At 46.0% G+C, this 20,725-nt stretch overlaps 3 protein-coding genes across 4 annotated transcripts; 1 reads left to right on the top strand and 2 right to left on the bottom strand.

Annotated features, from left to right (window-relative positions):
- The first annotated feature begins 621 nt into the window (after window positions 1–621).
- LOC112898743 (alpha-N-acetylglucosaminidase-like) lies at window positions 622–10,223 on the top strand. Of its 2 annotated transcripts, XM_025967023.1 has the most exons (19): window positions 622–985; window positions 1,388–1,464; window positions 2,140–2,351; window positions 2,867–2,988; window positions 3,451–3,536; window positions 4,100–4,194; window positions 4,450–4,531; window positions 5,034–5,140; window positions 6,101–6,131; window positions 6,215–6,332; window positions 6,571–6,618; window positions 7,214–7,323; window positions 7,411–7,513; window positions 7,611–7,709; window positions 7,868–7,978; window positions 8,687–8,928; window positions 9,193–9,430; window positions 9,743–9,821; window positions 9,899–10,223. In XM_025967023.1, the coding sequence occupies exons 1-19, from the start codon at window positions 746–748 to the stop codon at window positions 10,189–10,191; spliced, it is 2,493 nt and encodes an 830-aa protein (XP_025822808.1). In that variant the 5' UTR covers window positions 622–745; the 3' UTR covers window positions 10,192–10,223. The 2 variants fall into 2 exon arrangements, with proteins under 2 accessions (XP_025822808.1, XP_025822809.1); XM_025967024.1 differs by lacking the exons at window positions 622–985; window positions 1,388–1,464 and adding an exon at window positions 2,478–2,536 and having other exon boundaries at window positions 2,305–2,351.
- A 1,129-nt stretch (window positions 10,224–11,352) lies between these two features.
- LOC112899407 (D-3-phosphoglycerate dehydrogenase 3, chloroplastic-like) lies at window positions 11,353–14,281 on the bottom strand. Its single transcript, XM_025967863.1, has 5 exons — window positions 13,687–14,281; window positions 12,701–13,077; window positions 12,467–12,577; window positions 12,292–12,387; window positions 11,353–12,215 (listed from the first exon to the last, which is right to left on the bottom strand). Exons 1-5 carry the CDS (start codon window positions 14,279–14,281, stop codon window positions 11,544–11,546), a joined length of 1,851 nt encoding a protein of 616 aa, XP_025823648.1. The 3' UTR covers window positions 11,353–11,543.
- A 1,728-nt stretch (window positions 14,282–16,009) lies between these two features.
- LOC112899408 (probable isoaspartyl peptidase/L-asparaginase 2) lies at window positions 16,010–19,624 on the bottom strand. The gene is made up of 3 exons (XM_025967864.1): window positions 19,100–19,624; window positions 16,812–16,898; window positions 16,010–16,709 (listed from the first exon to the last, which is right to left on the bottom strand). Exons 1-3 carry the CDS (start codon window positions 19,493–19,495, stop codon window positions 16,200–16,202), a joined length of 993 nt encoding a protein of 330 aa, XP_025823649.1. The 5' UTR covers window positions 19,496–19,624; the 3' UTR covers window positions 16,010–16,199.
- Window positions 19,625–20,725: the final 1,101 nt, after the last annotated feature.

Below are 20,725 nucleotides of genomic sequence, written 5' to 3'. Positions count from 1 at the left end.
TAAAACTAACGATAAGTGCATAAGGAGTTAAGGACGGAGGACGCTGCTGACTAGGTGTGTGTGGCACTGTGGCTTGATCCCCCCGTGTTTTTCAGATTACTAGCTAGAGTAGACCTTTGGGTAGAAGTAGAATATGTACTTCTGAATAGCAACAAGGATGTTAACATCACAAGGCTTGGTATGTTCTTAGGATAACTAAGCTCAGCCGTCCTTGATCTAAATTAAAGCGTGATGTCCAGTGACAGAGAATCCACTATGCAAATCAAACAGCCGTACAAAGGACGCAACACCAATTTCCTGCTGCATTTTACATTTCAGACTCTTGCTACAGGAGAAGGCAATAGGCATAATTTATATTTTTTTAGGAGAGCAACAAGGCAAATTGAAGCTATATGTCTAAAAAAATGATCAGAATTCTGTCTACATCTCAGTTTAATTTTTTTTCCAAAGCGCCCCCGAAGGACAAAAGAAAGCGGGAACGGCTTGACTGACGTCACGGCGCTACCCTACCTCCGTCCCCTTCCGCGCGCGGCCTGCTGCTCTGTCGTCTTCTCCTCCCCATTGCCGTCCCCAAACCCCCGTCGCCGTCTCGAGAACCTCTCGCCCTTTCCCTGTCGCCTTCCATTTTCCAATCGCCAACCACCTCGCTCCTGCTTAGTTAAACCCGTCGTCATGCCGTCCGCGGAGGCGGAGTCCCACTCGCCACTCCAATCCTCATCCCACTCCCCACCCCGCTGCCGCCGCGATGCGGCCCTCCTCCAGCCCCGCTTCCCGCTTGCTCACGCTCCTGCTGTTCGTCGTGATTGCCTGCGCCGTTCCGGAAGCGAGATGCTCCGATCGGCGGTTCCCGCACCTCGACCGCGTCCGCGAGCTCCATCGCCGGGAGGGCTCGTCGTCGGCCGAGCAGGAGGCCGCAGCGCGCGGGCTTCTCGACCGGCTCCTCCCCTCACACTCCGCCAGCTTCGAGTTCAGGGTCATCTCCACGGTACGCGTGCTTCGCTGCTCGGGGAGGGGAGTCGTAGAGTTCTAGGTGCTGCTGAATGTTGGCAAGTGCTGCACAAGTAGAGTTGCGAGGGATAAATGTGCAGTGAGAATATCGGCTAGAATCAGAAGCCAACGAAGCGCCGTCACGGGGACATCATAGAGTAGTCGATCAAAGTAGGGTGTAGTTTGTTTGGACTTCTCATCATGTAAACATGTGGGTACGAAGTTAATTTAGATTATCTAAATCCATTTTAACTGTCAAAACTGAACCCTACACACAGCGTTTTGCCTTTTGTAATGATTCCTGTTGATTTATAACTCTGCCTAAGGAAGTTCACAATGGGTTCTGACACCCCTATTACTCATTGGCAAGGATTCATAATCTACTCCACTGCATTGATAGGAACAATGTGGCGGGAAGGCATGCTTCATCATTATCAACCACCCGTTGTTTGATGGAGAAGGGACTCCTGAAATACTGTATGTTTAACCTTTGTATTTTAACATTTGATGCAAATAATATCTTCAGCTTGTTTGGCATTTACAATTTCTTTTCTGTTTCTTGATGCTAGAGGACCATGCGCATGTCTTATAGTGTTTATATTTTTCATTTGCTGTTATTTTCAGAAATTTGGTGTTGGGTGAATTGATGTTAAATATGTATTATCAACATATGCAAACAGTGAATTTATAACCACATCTTCTTTTATCTCACGATGAGTTGATTGCATTTAGGCTTGAGTGTGTGACATCGATTAAGGCATTAGATTTAGTGAACCAGTACAGCAGGCTATACATTCTCTTGTGTTTATGTATCAGAACTCTTCTCATTTATGTTTATTATAACCTATCCAAAAAGCAGTTAACGACATGAAGTTTGGGCCTCAGCAGATTCTGTTAGAATCATGTGCCACTGTCAATCCTGTTTGCTTTTGCAATTGGCTTATACTTGAGCGATTAAGCCTTCTCCAAATGTGCAGGGCAAAATGCCATCTGCTATATTAGTTGAGACTGAAAACTTTTGTATGTCACAGCAACATCATTCTAGTTTCATAAATTATGTTTCAGCAATGCATGCGTGCATGTTTTAGTTTTTACATAGTGAAACCAGACGGGCTTAACAACTTCTTCATATTTGTCATTGCTTGTGGTCAGGATACTTGGAGTAAGTGGGGTGGAAATTTCTGCTGGTTTTCACTGGTACTTAAAACACTATTGTGCAGCACATATATCTTGGTATAAAACTGGTGGTGCACAATTATCATCCATTCCACATCCTGGGTCATTACCTCGTGTTCCTGCTGGTGGTGTATTTATTCAAAGACCCATTGACTGGAGCTACTACCAGAATGCAGTTACATCCAGCTGTAAGCTGATAACTTATTACTCTTATAGCACTTTCCCTATCCTAATAGGATAAGTCATTTTGTTCTTCTTGAAATTTCTAAGCATTGTAATTGAAGTAGTTTTTTAAACACATGACGTGTTGCCAGCTACCCTGCCACAGCCACACTGATGGGGATGCTCCGTGCTCTGCTTGTCGTACTACATTGTATTTCTTTTCCCTCTGTTATGATCATACATTTTCAGGTCCTGTTTGTGAATATCCCAGTCAGGACCATTGTTACCTTTCCTTCCCCCAAAAGGGTGTTCTGATTTATTCCTGTTGATGCCCCCATGGACTTGTGTTGTTATGACTAGTTTCCTGATTGTATAGCCTTACCCCTTGTTTTGGTTTCTTGTTGCTACCATGTGGTTCTATTTTGGGGGCTCCTGTGAACCTTTGGCTATTAATACTGATGATATCAATTTTCCTCCATGTAAAGTAAAAACACATTTCCTGAATTTTTCTCTGATTAAAACTATTTCTCTTTCCCTTTAGATTCTTTTGCTTGGTGGAATTGGGAGCGTTGGGAGAAGGAAATTGACTGGATGGCTCTTCAAGGGATCAATTTGCCCCTTGCTTTCACTGGGCAAGAGTCTATATGGCAGAGGGTTTTTCAGGTATATACATGTGTCCTTTTTTCTTTAAGTATTCTGTAAACTGTATAATTTAATACTATGTATTTTCGTGAGTCCTTAAGGCGTCAAAATGATGCACAAAAGCATACTAGAACTTAGGTAGAGATTTAAGCAGACGGATTGGTTCATACCTGTAAATGCTTAGCTGCGATATAGATAAGCAGACAGAGCAGCACATTACTGCAATGTGTTGACAAAATGATTTAGGAGCAGTTCTTGATATTGGCTTTTTGTCGGGGGATGTCTATATCCCCTATAAAAAAAAGATAAAACCTCATTGGTTTCTTCCTGTAGGCCCTATAGTATGTTGGCTCACTTTTGTTATGAGAGTGTTGGCACTCTTTTATCTAAGATAAAAATAGACTCTGGTTGTTGCTTTACTCTTCCTGTTATCCTGAAAATGCCCTAATATCTTCTGCTTTATTCCCTTATAAATTCTTGAAGAGGTACAATATTAGCAAATTAGATTTGGATGATTTCTTTGGTGGGCCAGCTTTTCTTGCATGGTCTCGAATGGCGAATATGCATGGGTAAGTTACACCTCTGACTTGCTGCTGCTCCCTCACATGTAAATTTTGTATTTTATATTATTCTATTTTGATCTGATATTCTTTTAAAATAATATTGTGACATAATGTATTTTTTAAATTATTTTCATTAATTCTTTAACACCGCAGCACAAGACAGTAATTGAAATTTTAGGTTGTCCTGGGAATTACTTTGTTATAAAATATATAGCTGCAACTTGGCATGCTTGCATCTGGATACATCAGATTAAGACAGCGAAAGAGAACTGACCTTATGTGGAATGACATTAAAATAGAGATGTGAAAGCTTAAAATCTTGTTTTGGTATTTGGTCCCCCTTTTCCAAGTCCTATGTCCTGATGTTTATCTCTGAGCATAACTCACTGCCTTGGCTGCCAACAAGACTTCAGTGTCATCTTTAGTACTTTTAGGAATACATAGTCAGATAGTCACCACTGTTATTTAGTTGTCTTGGATGCAGATTTTTTTTCTTTCTAAACTCTATTTTCGAAATATCCTGTATATTACTTATTTTCTGAACTCTTTTATTTCGAATTATTTGCCAGATGGGGTGGGCCTCTTCCTCAGACCTGGCTTGATGATCAACTAGCTCTTCAGAAGAAAATCCTTTCTAGGATGTATGCTTTTGGCATGTTTCCAGGTAACACTTGTACCATTCTAGCATTTCTGGTTTTTGTACAGTTACATGAGGAATGTTTTAATATTATATAGAAAACTCAATAGTACGTGATTTTATACAAATATATCTTTATTATTGGTTTACAATTTTGTGTGTTTCTTTCTGAACTCCTATTCTGCCTAGTATGACCACTCTAAATGTTTGATATTTTTAATTACTCAGTCTGAGTTTTTTTTGTTTAATGTCAGCATCACTTTACTTCTGCCTCTGTTGCAGTTCTTCCAGCCTTTTCTGGCAACATCCCAGCTGCATTAAAGTCAAAATTTCCTTCAGCTAAAGTCACTCACCTTGGAAACTGGTAAGGATGATTTCGTATCTTCTCAATAAACCTTGATATATACTGACTAGTGACTACTGTATAATATATCCGTGATGGAATACTTAAAATATAGAATATGGAACCATGGTTGCAGCTCATGGTTTGTGTCTCACTACTGAATTCCTTGCAGTTCTGTGTCTCCACAGTTGTTGTCTTTCATTGATCTAACTGGAATCATGGTTGCAGTTCTATTGCAATTTGTGCTTGCAGTGCATATCTTAGCAGTTTTAGCTGCTACAGTTGATCTAACTGGAACAATTTGAGCTGCTACAGTTGATCTAACTGGCACAATCACTCTACATACTTGTGCCTCCTGATGCCATCCACGATTGGCACACCAGATTCAAAACAATCTTGTACCCATTTGTATTCTCAGTCTTGTTTCACAGAACTGCAATCCAATGCTCTGCATATATTGCTGACATCTTTTTTTCATCATTAAATCACTTGTGCTCATTTGATTCTCTTCTGTTATATTAAGGTTTACAGTTGACAGCAATCCAAGGTGGTGCTGCACATATCTTCTTGATGCATCTGATCCTTTATTTATTGAAATTGGAAAGTTGTTTATAGAAGAACAAATCAGAGGTAGGATCTGTTGTTTTGGTCAAGCTGTTCTCTAACACCATAATGCAAGATATTTAAAGTCAGACCTGGAATCCTGTGTTTTCTCTTTTACCAAATCTGTTGACTGGAAATTTTTTGTAACAGATAAATTCTAACTATCTAAGTTTCCAAAATTCTTTTCCAATTATATTAAGTTGTTTGAGAACACTATGTTTACGGTTATCATGTGAATGAAGCGGAAAATCTCGGTCCTTTTACATGGTATTCAGCCATTGTTCATGAAATAAACTGTTCTATTAGTTAGCCCCTCTATGTATTATTTTATACATCATGTCCAAAATAGAAGTATAATAAAAAGTTTGCCCCAGATGTCCCTTGCTAGAGAACCACGATATGTTTTCATATGGTATAGCACTTGGTTTGGTGTCATGAGTGACATACTACGCGATAGTAATATCCAAATCATGCTTTACATGGCTATTTTCTTATAGTACTAGCACGTGCCACTTTTGTAATACCGTATCTTTAGGTTCTTTTGTGCTTCCTGACCACATCTTTGGTGAACTTGTTATTTTGTGAAGATAGAATAGTTAAAGTCATGAATTAGATAGCAATGAGAACAAAACAAACCAAGCAGGTCAGATGTACTAATTGGAGGGGATGTAGAAAAAAAGATTGTGGGTTAATATGTCGTTTTGTATTTTGTCTTTCTTCAGTTGAACTCAGCTGTGGCTCCCAGAACATTATCTTGATTTTAAACTCTCTTGAAACGGGCCAGCACACCTTGGAAAGAGGAAAAAGAAACACATGATTAATTTTTGCAATATTAATCAACATCCGAATTTTTCCCCTCCCACAAGATTGGTGGCTAACATTTATCTTATTGTTCTCTTTTGTAAAGAGTATTTTGTTTACACTTTTTCATCAGGAAAAAAAATGCAAACCTTGATACGTGTTGATTTTTCTTGTTCTTTCACGCAGAATATGGTAGGACAAGTCACATATACAACTGGTATGGTTTTTAATCATCCACCTCACTGGAAGTTCCTGATCAATGGACCTTTTCTCATTTATTTATATTTCCAATCTGTCTAGTGATACTTTTGATGAGAACACTCCTCCACTAAGTGATCCAAACTATATCTCTTCGTTGGGTGCTGCAACATTCAGGGGTATGCAAAGCGGTGACGATGATGCTGTTTGGTTGATGCAAGTAAGTTCTCTGCGTTTTGGTAGTTTGCTAATTTATTACCTGCAATGGATTTGTCTGTAAAAGCAGTTATTATGGATATGATATGGACTATGGATGTCTTGGTGGATGAGCTCTAAGTTTTTACTTGTGGAACTACTTTTTGATGCATTATTCTCCTCTCTAGCTGTGAAAATTTTCTTGCTGCATTGTCACACCATATATGGATACGCAAGGATCTCTAACATGTTTTACTCTGCAGGGTTGGTTGTTTACCTATGATCCTTTCTGGGAACCCCCACAAATGAAGGTGAAACTTTATTATATAGTTTGATAAGATATGAACACTGTAATTTTATTAGCTTTGCATATGTTAGTTTCTCATTTCTTCAAAAACATTATAGGAGTAATGGGATTTGAAATTCTTTGGACCTGGATTTTTAATTAAATAATATTACATAGCAAAATTGTGCTGCTAGCAGTTGCCTTGGAAAGTCAGTATGTTGGATGACTGCAATTAATATTGCAATAATGTGAGGTGATCACATTCATTTGGTCAATGCCCTTTTGTCTTCCAATAACATATATGAGTTGTTTCAAACACCAAGGAGGGACAATTTGCAGTGGGTGTACCTGTTAGGTTGCTGCCTTGATACTAATCAAGAAGTCCATGCCTGCAGTGGTCCATTGCCGAATGATATGATAACCACTGTATTTCTAATAAGTTGACCATTCCTTGTACACTCAGTTTCTGCAATATTTCTGCTAAATGTGAATAAGCCTTGTGAACTTAAAGTGGCTAGATACATCTATAAATCATTTTTTTTCTTTCTATTTGAGCATGCTGCTTCTACATAATAAGGATTTTTCCTTATCTGATTAATCTCAAAATCTGCTGTTGTTAGGCATTACTGCATTCAGTTCCAGTTGGCAGAATGATTGTTCTTGATCTTTATGCTGAAGTTAAACCAGTGTGGATAAATTCTGATCAGTTCTATGGTGTCCCCTACATCTGGAAAGTTCTCTTCTTTTTCTTGTCAACACCATCTATTACTGTCCTTATATTTTCCTTTATAATGAAACTTGTATGATCCTTTTTCAGGTGCATGCTCCACAATTTCGCTGCAGATTTTGAAATGTATGGTGTTTTGGATGCTTTGGCTTCTGGGCCTATTGATGCTCGACTAAGTGATAACTCTACAATGGTATACGACATTAACTTAATCAGTTGTTTCTGCTGCTGAGCTTGCTTATAGAAATATGGAATGCGATGTTTTACTTGTTAACACAATAATTTTGAAGGTTGGAGTTGGTATGTCTATGGAGGGTATCGAGCAAAATCCAATTGTTTATGACCTAATGTCAGAAATGGCCTTCCATCATAGACGAGTTGATCTTCAGGTGAAATAAAAGAATATTTTCTAGAAGAGCTTTATGTGCCATAGACGCATTCTTTCTTATTGTGCAGTTCTTCTTTATGTTTATATGGAAGTTTCCCATTGAACTTGCCATTGAATGCAACCAATTTTTTGGCTTGGTCGGTTTTGTCTTATTTCCAGGTTTGGGTTGAGACATATCCAACAAGAAGATATGGAAAACCAGTGAAGGGACTGCAACATGCTTGGTGGATCTTATACCAAACTCTATATAACTGCACAGATGGTAAAAATGTAAGTTAATATTTCTCTAAAAATTATGCCATGATCAGGCATTGTGCCGTGTGTGTGTGTGTGTCCAGTGTTCATCCAACATTACACAAGCATACGCAAGGAACAGAAGGTCTTGTGAGTAGCAAAATCATAGATGTCTGATATGCTATGCTACTAACAACTTGGAGTTTTGTATTTATTTAAGTTGCTCCTTACTCCATATGATAAAGATCTTTGCTAGATAAAATTGTTCTGTGACATACAGCTCTTATGCTTGTTGCTTTTTTTCTTTTTTGGTAATTGTTGCAAATGCCAATTGAAGTTGATATGGATTAACTTGGGATAGATGGGATCGCAGGAAGAATCAGGCTAGCTGTCCTCTCTCTGGAGGCTCTGAACCTCTGACTGTTTTTTTTTCTTGCTTGCTGATTACAACGTCGTCCTTTAATAGGCACACACTAACCATTGCATGTCATGATGCCTAATAAACTAACAGCTATGAGATAAGGCCAACAGATTATGCTAACAAGCTAACAAACTAATTGCAACACTAGTATACTACTATGTGCATGCTGCTCCTTTCCGTATGCACGGCCGCTGCAACGCTGAACTGGCTCTAGGCACAGACCATAACCGAAGTAAATGTCAATTTACTCCTATGCTTTTTTGATGCTTTGATCGCATTCTTATCTGTTACTCTTCTCATCATGAATTTTATTCTGGTAACAGGACAAAAATCGGGACGTGATAGTAGCCTTCCCAGATGTTGAACCTTTTGTTATTCAGACACAAGGGTTATACATGAGTTATGGAAAACTGTATGCTACAAGATCACCGAAGAATTACGTGAAGGGCACCTCCAATGATGCATATGAACATCCTCATCTATGGTACAATACCAGTGTCGTTGTACATGCCCTTGAGCTCTTTCTTCAATACGGAGATGAAGTATCTGACAGCAACACCTTCAGGTGAGAACACAGGCACTCTAATTGCTTGGTCCATACTGCAAATTAATCATTCAGTTCATCTTTGAGTGTTGCTATTAGCTATGTGCCTATTTTTTTTTTCAATCAGTCTTTACTATGCTAAGAAAACACTATTTGCAAGCTTAGAAAAGTGCTGGTCTTTAATGGACTGTGTACACATTTCTTTTATGTTGCTTTTAGAATTGGCATTTACCCAATTCTTACTGTAAGATTCAAATTATTGCTCCCTTGTAATCACATTAACAGGTATGACCTTGTGGATTTAACTCGTCAAGTTCTGGCTAAATATGCCAATGATGTCTTTATAAAGATCATCAAGAGCTACAAATCAAACAGTACGAATCAAATGACAACCCTGTGCCAGCATTTCCTCGGCCTTGTGAATGACCTCGATACACTACTTGCCTCTCATGAGGGATTTCTGCTTGGGCCTTGGTTGGAAAATGCCAAGGGCCTTGCACGAGACCGAAAACAAGAGATACAGGTAATTATTTTTCTTTTGTCATTCTTTAATTAACACTTGATGATATAGCATCATACATTTTGTATGCTAAATCACTATTCCTATAGTTGTTTGTTAATGAAGGTATTGATGCTTCCATTCTGACCTACCTGCTTGATCTTAGATCGATATGTGTACTAAGGCAATTTAACAGAGCATACATGTGTGCGTTCAAATCATGATCTTGTGATGCATGTTATGCTAGCTCAGATAGCATGTACTCCTAACAGTATTCTAAAGCTCACGAGTTATTCCTCAGATTGCTGACACACAACTACATTGAAATTGTTGCAGTATGAATGGAATGCTAGAACACAAATTACAATGTGGTTTGACAATACTGAAACAAAAGCAAGTTTGTTGCGCGATTACGGTGAGCCACATGCCACTTAGCCATGTACTGCTTTCACATTTGCTCTCATGGATTTCTTTCTAACAAATTTGTTCCAGCAAATAAGTACTGGAGTGGCCTGCTGCGAGACTACTATGGACTAAGAGCAGCCATCTACTTCAAGCACTTGTTACAGAGCATGGAGAAGAATGAGCCTTTTGCGCTTGAGGAATGGAGGCGGGAATGGATCAGCCTCACCAACGACTGGCAGAGCGATAGGAAGGTATTTGCAACCACAGCTACAGGAGACGCTCTGAATATATCTCGGTCGCTTTACATGAAGTACTTTGGCAACGCTGATCTACTTGAGCTAGAAGGTACATCCTCCCCGGGGGAGTCTGCAAGCTTATAAGTTCTTGGTGGGGTGGTGATGATGGATTATGATGCACTTAAGTTTAGATTCGCAGTTAGCCTCCACAACCCCCCCCCCCCCCCCCCCCCTGTATTTGCTCCAATTCTCGAGTGTCCTTCCGCTGTGACATACATATACCAGGCACCTTATATACAGCAGTAACCAGTGCTCAGTTAGGGACGTCATAAATTCAAATTTCCTCAAGTTTCAGTTTTAACGGCTTCGATGGTCTTAGGCACCGAGGCAAGCTACTAAACCGAAACCGCCAAAGCGGAACAAGGCTTCGCTACACAAGTGACATTCACGGCCGCCACTTGTCTGAATTGATGCTTATATCTTCGTGATGCTTTCATTTGATCATGATGATGTTCTTTGGGGGTGTTCGTTCCCAAGTTCTTCATCTTACATAGCAGAGGCCATGTTAGTCCCATTGACCATGTTAAATTAATCATCATCAAATTCACATGTGTCGGTGCCTCCCGCGCCTCTTCACAGCCTGCACGGGCGGACTGGCAGCAGTCGCAGACGGATGAGTCGAACATACCGGCGGTGTTGAAGAACAAAACACGCGCTCAGGCGGAGACGCCGTGCCGAGGTTGAGGCCGTAGCCAAAGAGGCTGCCGTTCACGCCGGTGAAGTAGGGCCTTCTTCCCCGGTGTAAGGCGAGATCAGTCCAGACGGCATCGCCAGGCCGCCAGTAGGCGACCTGATCCCCTCCGTAGTGCCACGTGATCTCTCATCTCTGGCTCGCGAGAATCATGCTGTTTTTCGGTGAAATGAAATCCGCGCCATTCAAACAAAACATCGATCATCTAAAATAATCCTAGAGCGCAGCAGCCAGCAGAGCTTAGTCAGGCGCTCCGACTGACTAATGCCATACACTGCGTGAAGACTACTCTGGTTTTGCGTTCTGAATTCAGAGAAAGAAGAACACCACTCCTGCTGAACCTATGCCTTCCATCTTTTGGCAGGTGAACGTGAAGGTTACTGAGATCTCGGGCAAAATATACCATATGATATTTTAGTAGATCTAGATACAGAACTATTTTCTTATCGCCTGGGAAACACTAACTAAAAACTCGTCAGGTGCAAATCCTCGCTTTCAGACTCAAAAGTCTTATAGGCCACCAAACAGTGCAGACAGGCTTAGCAGCAGGCAAGTATTGAGAAGAGAGCTTCTTATTAATAAACACCGCGTTCAAAAGAAGGCATCGGTACTGCACCAAATTCAAGAGCACCACTACAAAAATACCCCTACAAAGCTTATTCCAACGAGAACCATCCGTCCTCTAGATCGCTAGCTACATCAAAATTGCACACCATGCTTGCAACTTCAAACATACATCTGGCGCCTAGAGCTTGAGGAAAACAAACTCTTCAATTGCAGGAATCTCCCCAATCTTTGTCAGTGTGCCCTTGCTTGGTTCTTCATCAACCCCGATTGCCATGACAGCATGCTTGCGGGGAGCGATTCTTCCGACACTCATGAAACTGACATTGACATTCTCCTCACCCAGGACACTTCCTACTGACCCAATCATGCCAGGCTGATCAACCTGCCTGCAGAGGATCAGGCTTCCTTCCAAGCTCACATCTACCTGGAATGCTCCAACCTTTGTTAGATGAGGGACACCATCCTTCACCCTCCCCTCTACAGTGATTTCTCCAGTCTCGGATATGGCACTGGGAAATTTAGACTCGACATTGGCAATCTGAACTTGAATGTAATCAATAGGCGTCTCAGGTGAGCCATCCAGCAAGATTCTCTCCTCGGTGATGCGAATTCCCCTCTGCTTTGCAGTGAAATCAGCATTTACCAAGTTGACAAAAACACTGGATATTGGTTCAATCAACCCCTTGGTGATCATTGCACGGAGAAGCCTTGTGTCAAGATCATCAGGAGCCCGTGCAGACGCATAGGTCACCTTCACAGACTTGATGCCACCACCACCAGCCACTAGCTGAACAGCCAGGCGCCCAAGCTTTTCTGCAAGCACAACAAAAGGTGCAAGCTCGGACAGCACCTGCATGAAGCACAAAGATGTAGCATATCAAATGTCAGGAATTATTTGGATTAAGGAGAAAACAAAAGATTCATACCTCAGCAGGAACCATTGGAGCATTGACTGCGGAAGCTGCAAGCTCCCCTTTCAGAGCTCCAATGACAGCTTCAGCTATCTCAATAGCCACTCCTTCCTATGAAATTTGACTTGTTCAGCAAACTGATAGCTATAATAGGACCAGGATGGACCTTACTGAGCCAATTTCACCATACCTGTGCTTCCACTGTGCTGGCACCCAGGTGCGGTGTGACAGTAACATTCTCGTGCAGCACCAGCTTGTTATCAGGTGCTGGTGGCTCTTTAGTGAACACATCAAGAGCAGCCTAGTACAGCGACATTTAAAATAATATAAGCAAGATTCTGGGGAAACAGCATTTCAGATGCGTCGCAATGAATTTTATCAGATCACGAAACGCAAGGATGTAAATTAAGATAATCAAACAAACCTGTGCTACTATTCCTGAATCAAGAGCCCTGACTAGAGCTTCTTCATCAATGACACCACCGCGTGCAACATTAATAATGCGAACACCCTTCTTCATCTTAGCGAAGGCCTCATCGTTGAGCATCTTGTTTGTTGCAGGGGTAAGAGGCATGTGCAATGAGATGAAGTCAGCGGTTGTCATGGCCTCCTCCATGCTAACTAGCTCAACTCCAATTGCACGAGCCCGGTCAGCTGAAGCATATGGATCGTGCGCAACCACGTGCATTCCTAAACCTTTAGCGCGACGTGCAACTTCTGACCCAACCTTTCCAAATCCGAGAATAGCAAGAGTTTTTCCCACAAGAGATACCCCAACATACTTGTTGCGCATCCATTTACCTGTACGATATTCAATTCAGAAAGTGAGCTTGACAGAAAGAAGTGCGGGATAAATAGCAAGCACTACTGTAATAGTGTACTCTACCAAGCCCATTCACAAAAAGGTTGTCTGAAGTGAGAAATGACAATTACAAGTTCAGCAATGTGTTGCCTATCTTCCAGAGGTGTTAGCATAACATCACTGTCTTGTACTGGTACTGTTGCTTCTACTTCTCAATAGGCATATAAAATTGAAACTAAAAAACTGGGTGCCATCTAATCATCTCCTGTTCATTCAATATTATCACCTTTTCAATGCATCTGGCTTGAAATATGTAACAAAATAGTGGGGTTTAATTATATCTGCTTTTTTTATACATAAAAAAAAAGTCGTCCCCACTTTGCGAATGAGTAACAGCTGAACATGCCTGCACAATTGTTGACAGCTTTAACAGATGTATACAGTAATGACATGCCTACACGATACTACTTGATGGTTCGGAGCCTAGCGTCCATGCGAGATGAGTAGGATTTGTTAATGCTTTACGCCACAGAATTCAGAGATGATAGACAGCGTCATGTCGAAACAGGCATCATTTTCAACATCGAGGGTGCACTGGCTGAACTCACCAGCCTTGAGGGACGCGTCGGCCTGCGCGATGTTCCTCGCCATGGCGGTGAGCAGCGCGATGCCATGCTCCGCGGCGGCGACGGTGTTGGCGGTGGGCGCGTTGACGACGAGGCAGCCGTGCTCGGTGGCGGCGGCGAGGTCGACGTTGTCGATCCCGACCCCCGCGCGGCCCACGACGCGGAGCCTGCCCCCGGAGGCCTCGAAGACGTCGCGGCCGACCTTGGTCCCGGACCTGACGATGAGCGCGTCGCAGAGCGAGATCTTGGCGCGGAGCTCCTCGGGGGAGAGGCCGTAGGAGCAATCGACGTTGGCGAACTCCCGCAGCAGCGCGAGCCCCGCGGCGCCGAGCTTCTCGGCCACGAGCACCGTGGGCTTCCCCGGGACGGCCCCCGAGGCCGGCGCCTCGGGGGACGCGGTCGAGGCCGCGGGCGCCGCGGCCGCGAGGGGCGCGGGGAGGCGCGCGCGCTGGGCGCGGGCCTGCGCGCGGAGGGGCAGGCGGAGGGAGGCGGGCGCGAGGGCGCCGCGCGGGGACGGGGACGGGAGGAGGATGCGGTGGTGGGTGGTGGCGGCGGTGGTCGGGGTGGGCGCCGCCATTGGGTGCTGGGCTTGGCGGCTCGGCTGGGGTGGGGTGGGGAGTCGGGTCGAGGGGTTTGGGGGTTTTGGTGAGGAAAGGGAGGGGGGTGAGCTGGCGAGTGATTCGTTCTGGTGCGTTCCTTGCGGTGGGTGCGCGGCGCTTTTACTTATAGCGAGGTGCGTGCCGAGGCGAGTGAGGTTGGGGGAATCGCCTACCTACCTTGGCGAGCCCGATTTGGTCACTTGAGCTTCCGGCGAAATGACGAGACTGCATCAGGTATGCTATGCTTTCGAGGTTTGGTGGTGCACAAGCAGAATTCTCTTGCCATCCAGCTATTGTAACCATCGCAGCGTAGCGGTCCGGCAACGTTACTAATCTCTAGTACGCCTCGCGCTTTGCTTGGCACGTAGAATTGTCTAACCTAGCATGCGGCACGTTAGTCAATGAGCTAAAGAAGAAGAAGTAACACTGGATGGCTCGCCGCCTGATCCTGCTACCGGGCTGACCAGACGCCCCCCGTCCAACGGATCCTGCACGCACATCTGGTGCTACGTTTTTTCTTCTTTCCTATGAAGCGCGGGTTTTCTGGCAAAGCGCTCGCATCCGCCCAGCCTTCTTTACGGGGCATCTGGTCCTCTGGGCTCTGGGGGGAATTGGCGTCGGCCCGTGGCCCCCGGTCCCTTCGCCCGATCGCCCCGTGCCCCGTGGGCGCAGCTAGCGCGAGAGGAAAAGGAAACGGTGGCCACGGCACGGCGGCGGACACGTCAGTCCTGTGTAGGTGCAGTCAAGCGCGGTTGGTGGCGGACTGACGGCGTGAATTGATGGCAGGCACCGCGCCACCCGATGCGGGGCTGCCGGAACAACTTGGCGAGGGGGCCCAGCGATTGGATCTCGTGCACCGCGGTCAACTTGCGCGAGCCGTTGGGAGACGGGAATCCGACGGCTGGTCGTGGTGTTGTGCGCTCAGGGCTGCTGGTCACACATGACAGCGGGCAGATGGAGGGTGCCATGCCAAGGCTAGGAGGATTTTCTTAACGCCAGCGAGTGATCCTGGTGCTGGGAGCACATGCATCCGAGATGGCTGTGAGCTCACAAGTGGCTCCAGAATATGAATACTGCTGGAACCTTCGTTCCGAGCCGTCTTGATGGCTTCCGAAGTTGGTCGTACAGTCACCCAACAGGCTTGCATCAGCTGAGTAGTACATGCACGACCAAGACGAACTACCGGACCAAAAGTGCGAAGTGTATTGGCACCCGTTGCCTCGCCACCTCAGGGATGAGGTCACTCCGAACCAACTTGCACTTTATCCTTCATCTTTTTTTTTTAAAAAAAAGCAGGAGGTTCTTCCTATATTGTATTTCATCTTTGGTCCAACGCTCGCTGAACGAAGGAGAAGACCAAATTTTGAATGAGCACAAGTGCACCGGTACTTCCAAGTTCCAACGTGACAATAAGGGGGTCAAGTGCTAGACTGAAGTGTCACCGCGTCATAAGAACATTTCGTAAAGACCAAAGAGCGCAGACCAGTTTTGGACAGTTTGGTGATTGGGCCTCGAACGCTACCGAGCCTTCCTTCTTCCACGAAATTTGGGCCTCCAACGGTACCGAGCCTCAACCAAATTTGGTGGCGCGAAATATTGGGTTGGGCCTGGTCCATAAGTAAATCTAAGCCCATATCTCCATGAACAAACAGCAAAAGACTCAAAAACCTTGACAAGGCAGAAGAGACAGACAGCGAGCAGCTCAATTTCATCAGGAGCCATTTTAACTTTTCACAATTTTATTTCCCAGGGCAATACCATCACAATCACGATCATTATTTAATCCCAGCTCCAATCACTACCGCTAAAGCCAACACCCACGACCCTGGCTGAGAAGATTAATTACCCACATGGCAATCGCAAGATGGCCACGTGTGCACGCACGCCCAGCTCCGCTCACTCCCAGATGCCGACCTCCATGAACCCGTCCTCGGTGGCGCATCCCCTGAACATGCCGGTGCAGTTGAATCCGTAGGCGACCTCGCCGGTGCTGGAGACGGCGATGAGGCCCGCGAAGCCCTCGTCCAGGCGCTCCTTGACGCAGTAGTCGACGGCCTCCTGCAGCGGCAGGCCCTTGTACTCCATCACGGCGGCCACGTCCCGCGCCAGCGTGGAGCGGATGATGGCCTCGCCCTCGCCCGTGCACGACACGGCGCAGGCGCCGCAGGCGTAGGTGCCGGAGCCGATGAGCGGCGAGTCGCCGATGCGGCCCGTCATCTTGTTCATGAGCCCGCCCGTGGAGGTGGCCGCCGCGGTGAAGCCGCTCGAGTCCACCGCCGCGCACCCGACCGTCTCGGGGGCGTAGATGCTGATGGGGAGGCCGTTCATCACCATGCCGTTGTGGTTGTCCGCCCCAGCCAGCGCGCTGCACGTGTCCGTCCCGGCCAGCGGGATCCGGTAGTCGAACTGCAACGGGAGACGGAAAGGAACGGTCAGTTCAAATTCTGATTTGGTTTGTACTCGCAAGAGTTGTAGTCAGGTGACCAGGCGAGTGAGCGAGGAACGGACCAGGATGCTGCCGGCCTCCTTGGCGAGCTTGAGCATGCCGACGTTGTCCTCGGTGATGAAGTAGCTGTTGTCCACGGTCTCAAGGCCCTGCAAAACCATCATCAAATTCACATCAGAAAATCAGGTTAACCTTTTCAAAAAGGCTGTTTGACTAATCCTTGAAACATTACGGTAGCAAACATAATTATAATAAGACGCCTTGTCTCCCGGTACAGTCCAGGAGAGCAAGATCTGGAGGATTCGACGAGAATCGGATCTCGTTGCTGGGCACGGTCCGGTGGACCACCGCCGAGGCGACAGATTCGGGCCCGGGCGCGAGAGGGACAGGGGCAAGTGGAGCTGGTCCCGCCCGCAGCCTGCCTGGATTCCATGGTGCACCTGCGCAGTTTCCGGATCGATGGGCGGAGAAACGTGGAACGTGATACGTGTATTGTTTAAAAATAATTTTAATACTATTGAAACGAAAGTGACGACCTCCTGAAATGGGAAACGTGGCACCGTACCACGTTCCCGCTCCCGTGACCGTGCGCCTCGTCGGCCGCCCTACGCGAACAACGGCCGCCATGGCCATGCACATGATTTCCGAGCAGAAAAACCATGGCGCGTGAGGCCAGGATCCAAGCAGGAGGGCCGTGCACGGGAGCCATCCTTAGGTTCATGAACTGTGGGCAAGCCGCCCCCCAGCTGTTGCGCAGCAGGTCAGCAGAGCAGACTTTGTTCAAGCGAGGAGAATGTGAGGCTCTTGAGAAAGGCACATGGAAGCTGCAAAGATATTGTTTTATTTTATTTTTTTGAAGAAAAAAGATATTGTGGGTGGGACAAGGTAGAGTTCCTCTGCCTGAGCAGAGTATGCTTGTGCTTGCTGCTGCTTAGGTGCTGGTGGGGGCTGCACAACTTCTGACCTCTGAAATTTTAAAAAAACTTTGTAGTGGTGGAATGCTTAATTAGACATCGGAGGACAAGTTTAAGTTGGGATGGCCTGCAAACATCGTAGCGAAGCTTCCTGCAAACCTTGTAGACTAGGGGAAAAGCGGGAGGAAATGGCATGGGGTTGTTGGGTGCAAGGCGGCTATCTACATCACGCGGCACAGGTTTTCTTGGCAAATTTTTTCCCTATTGTCCAGGACTATTGCGGTATTGACCAACCCATAAAACTCACTTCTAAACAAAATAATAAAAAGATAAATATTAATGCAATACAATGTTCAGAAACAGAACAAAATCGTGCTTTGCCGAATATAATTATTAAGAAATGACCCAACTATTTTTTTTGGGGGGGGGGGGGTGGGCTCTCTAGCGACGGCGAACAAATTACGGCGCAGTTGCTTTCAAGTGATGTGAAGAGAAGCAGCATATGGTCCACAGCTTTTCCGAAGACCAGGGGACGAAAGGGGGACAGGCACGTGCAGGCGCATTGTATCGCGCAAACAAAAGGCCAGAGCTCAAATAAAGGGACTAAAGATATCGGTTGGTAGAAGTGCTAATTTAAAACATTTGGAAAACCAGATGGCAAATGGTTCAGTAACATCAATCGTGCAGGGAAAACTAGAGGATTCCGTTCCATGGTAATTTCTAGACGCAAACAGTACGATGTACGAGGCTGCCTACACATGCAAGCAGGCAAAACTGCGTGCCTTGTTGACGGAAAAAGATCTCTGTCCATATAAGCATTTCCACTAGACCAAGAAAAGCTGGATCAGCTTGGACCGTGTCATCCTAATCAAATTATGCTTGCAAGAAGAAAATAAGGTGCCAAACAAAAAGATAATCCTTAGCAAGTGATTTCCCATATTTCTTAATAACAAACACAAAAAAAAAGATGTGATGCAACTTTGCTAGTTTTGGTCATGGCGGTTTGTTAGCTAAAAAAGCATGACCAGAGTGCTGCCTTGTACAAATAGAATCTTGCTGGACACATTTTCGCAGCCGGTCACCTTGCGAGACACGGCCCAAAGCCGCTCAGGGGAAACGTTCTATAGCTGGACACATGTTTGCAGCCGGTCGTACAGCACCCACGTCATCCACACGTGTCGAGCTAAAAAGTGTGTTTTTGATTACCTTTTTCACATAATCTCGTGATCGTTTGCTAACCCGTGTTCTCTTCTGTCCGGCCATTACGCCAGGTCGTAAAAAATCTTAATTTTCTCATTAAGCATGATTATTATTTCCTTAATTAGTAGTGGTGGTTCTGCATGGTATAGAGAGGCCATGCACGATTAATGCTGGAAACAGTAACGAGCACGGGAGATTAACCCGGGGATTAGTTGGGCAGCGGGCGGCCACCGTACCTGCTCGCGGGCGAACTCCTCGGCGCCTTCGAAGGCGAGGTACGAGTGCGGCGAGTTTTCCATGACGCGGCGCGCCAGGGAGACGGGGTTCTTGACGGTGGAGACGCCGGACACGGCGCCGCAGCGGCGGCCGCGGCCGTCCATGATGCTGGCCTCCATCTCGACGGTGCCGCGGCGGGTGAGCGCGGACCCGCGGCCGGAGTTGAAGAAGGGGTCCGTCTCGAGCTCGCGCACCACGGCCTCGACGACGTCGAGCGCCGAGGCCCCCGCGCGCAGCAGGTCCACGCCGGCCTGCAGGCACCGCGCCAGCACGCGCTTCGCCTCCTCCTGGCGGCTCTCCGGCAGGTTCGGGTCCACGCCCGCGCCGCCGTGGATCGCAATGGCCCAGCGCGCCATGACTATCTACGAGTAGCTAGGAGGATTGGGCTTGGGCGCTAGCTTTCTCAGCGCCGCCACTCGGAGGTGGTTCCTCTGCTCCCCGTGCAATGCGTGAAGCTCTGTGGAGGATGTGAGGATGGAGATTGCCGGATGGTCTGGAGGGGTATTTATAGGGGTCGGGCGGGGAGCGTGGCGACTGGCGAGACTGCGAGAGGGCGCGTTTCTCTTCTTCTCCGGACGCGAGGGGGGATTTGGCTGCGTGAGTTTTGGGAACGAGTCCGGGAGCGGCCGCCGGCGTAGCTGTGGCCTGGTCCGGTCCGGCCGTATGGGCCGCTGCCCCCGGGTTGGCTTTCGAGTCGGCGCGCGGACTACCTGCGCGGCTGTATCCAGGGTTGGAAATGGTAGCTCCACTTGGGATTTAAAATTTCAAATCATCATTTTGCGGCATGTGATCTTTATAAATAAATGGGTCAAATCAGGCATGGTGATGCAGATTGAATTAGCGGCATATCTGGTACCACCAAGCTTAACGCCCTAACCAAACATTTGCCTTCGAACCATGTGGCCGTGGACTGAATCCTGGGTGAGAATTCGCGGTGTTTGAAGGAAAATAGTGGAGATGCACGTGCCTCCACAGGCACCTGTTTAAACAAAAACTATTTTAAAGAAATTGAACTGCATCAAAACTACTAAAATTTTAATTTATTTATTAATATATTACAATAATTCAGTCTAATCTAATATAATATAATCGAGGGACTCGCAGGGAAGGAGTCAAGATAGCGACTCAGTGTATAAGATCTACTCGTGTTGTTTCACATGAACTTACCCGACCATAGGATCCAATTAAGTACAACGACATACTTCAATCGTCAAATTATCTAACTATAATTAGCCAATACCATACTACTGCTGTATTCAAAATTGACGGATGCTGCGTGTAAGCCGCTCCAATTGGCTGCCGGTAGCCGCAGGCCGGAGCAACTGGCGCAGAAGATCAAGGGGTGGGTGCGATTCTGAGGTGACCGAGCTCGTGGAATCCATGCAGGCCAGCACGCAAGTTGGAATCCCAAGGACGGCACCGAGGTCACGCGCGGCCATGGAATCTTTGGCCCCGGGCCGTCGTTATGCGCTAATCTCCTCGGATGGCGTGCAGATTCCACTGCTTGGATCGCTGTCAATTCCATGTTTAATCGGGATTACCTTTTTTTAACACGACCCCGTAACTAGGGCGGCGTTAAATTGGTA

This window comes from Panicum hallii, chromosome 7 (assembly GCF_002211085.1).
Source record: "Panicum hallii strain FIL2 chromosome 7, PHallii_v3.1, whole genome shotgun sequence".
Classification (NCBI taxonomy): Eukaryota; Viridiplantae; Streptophyta; class Magnoliopsida; order Poales; family Poaceae; genus Panicum; species Panicum hallii.
This window is presented reverse-complemented; position numbering and strand designations above follow the sequence as displayed.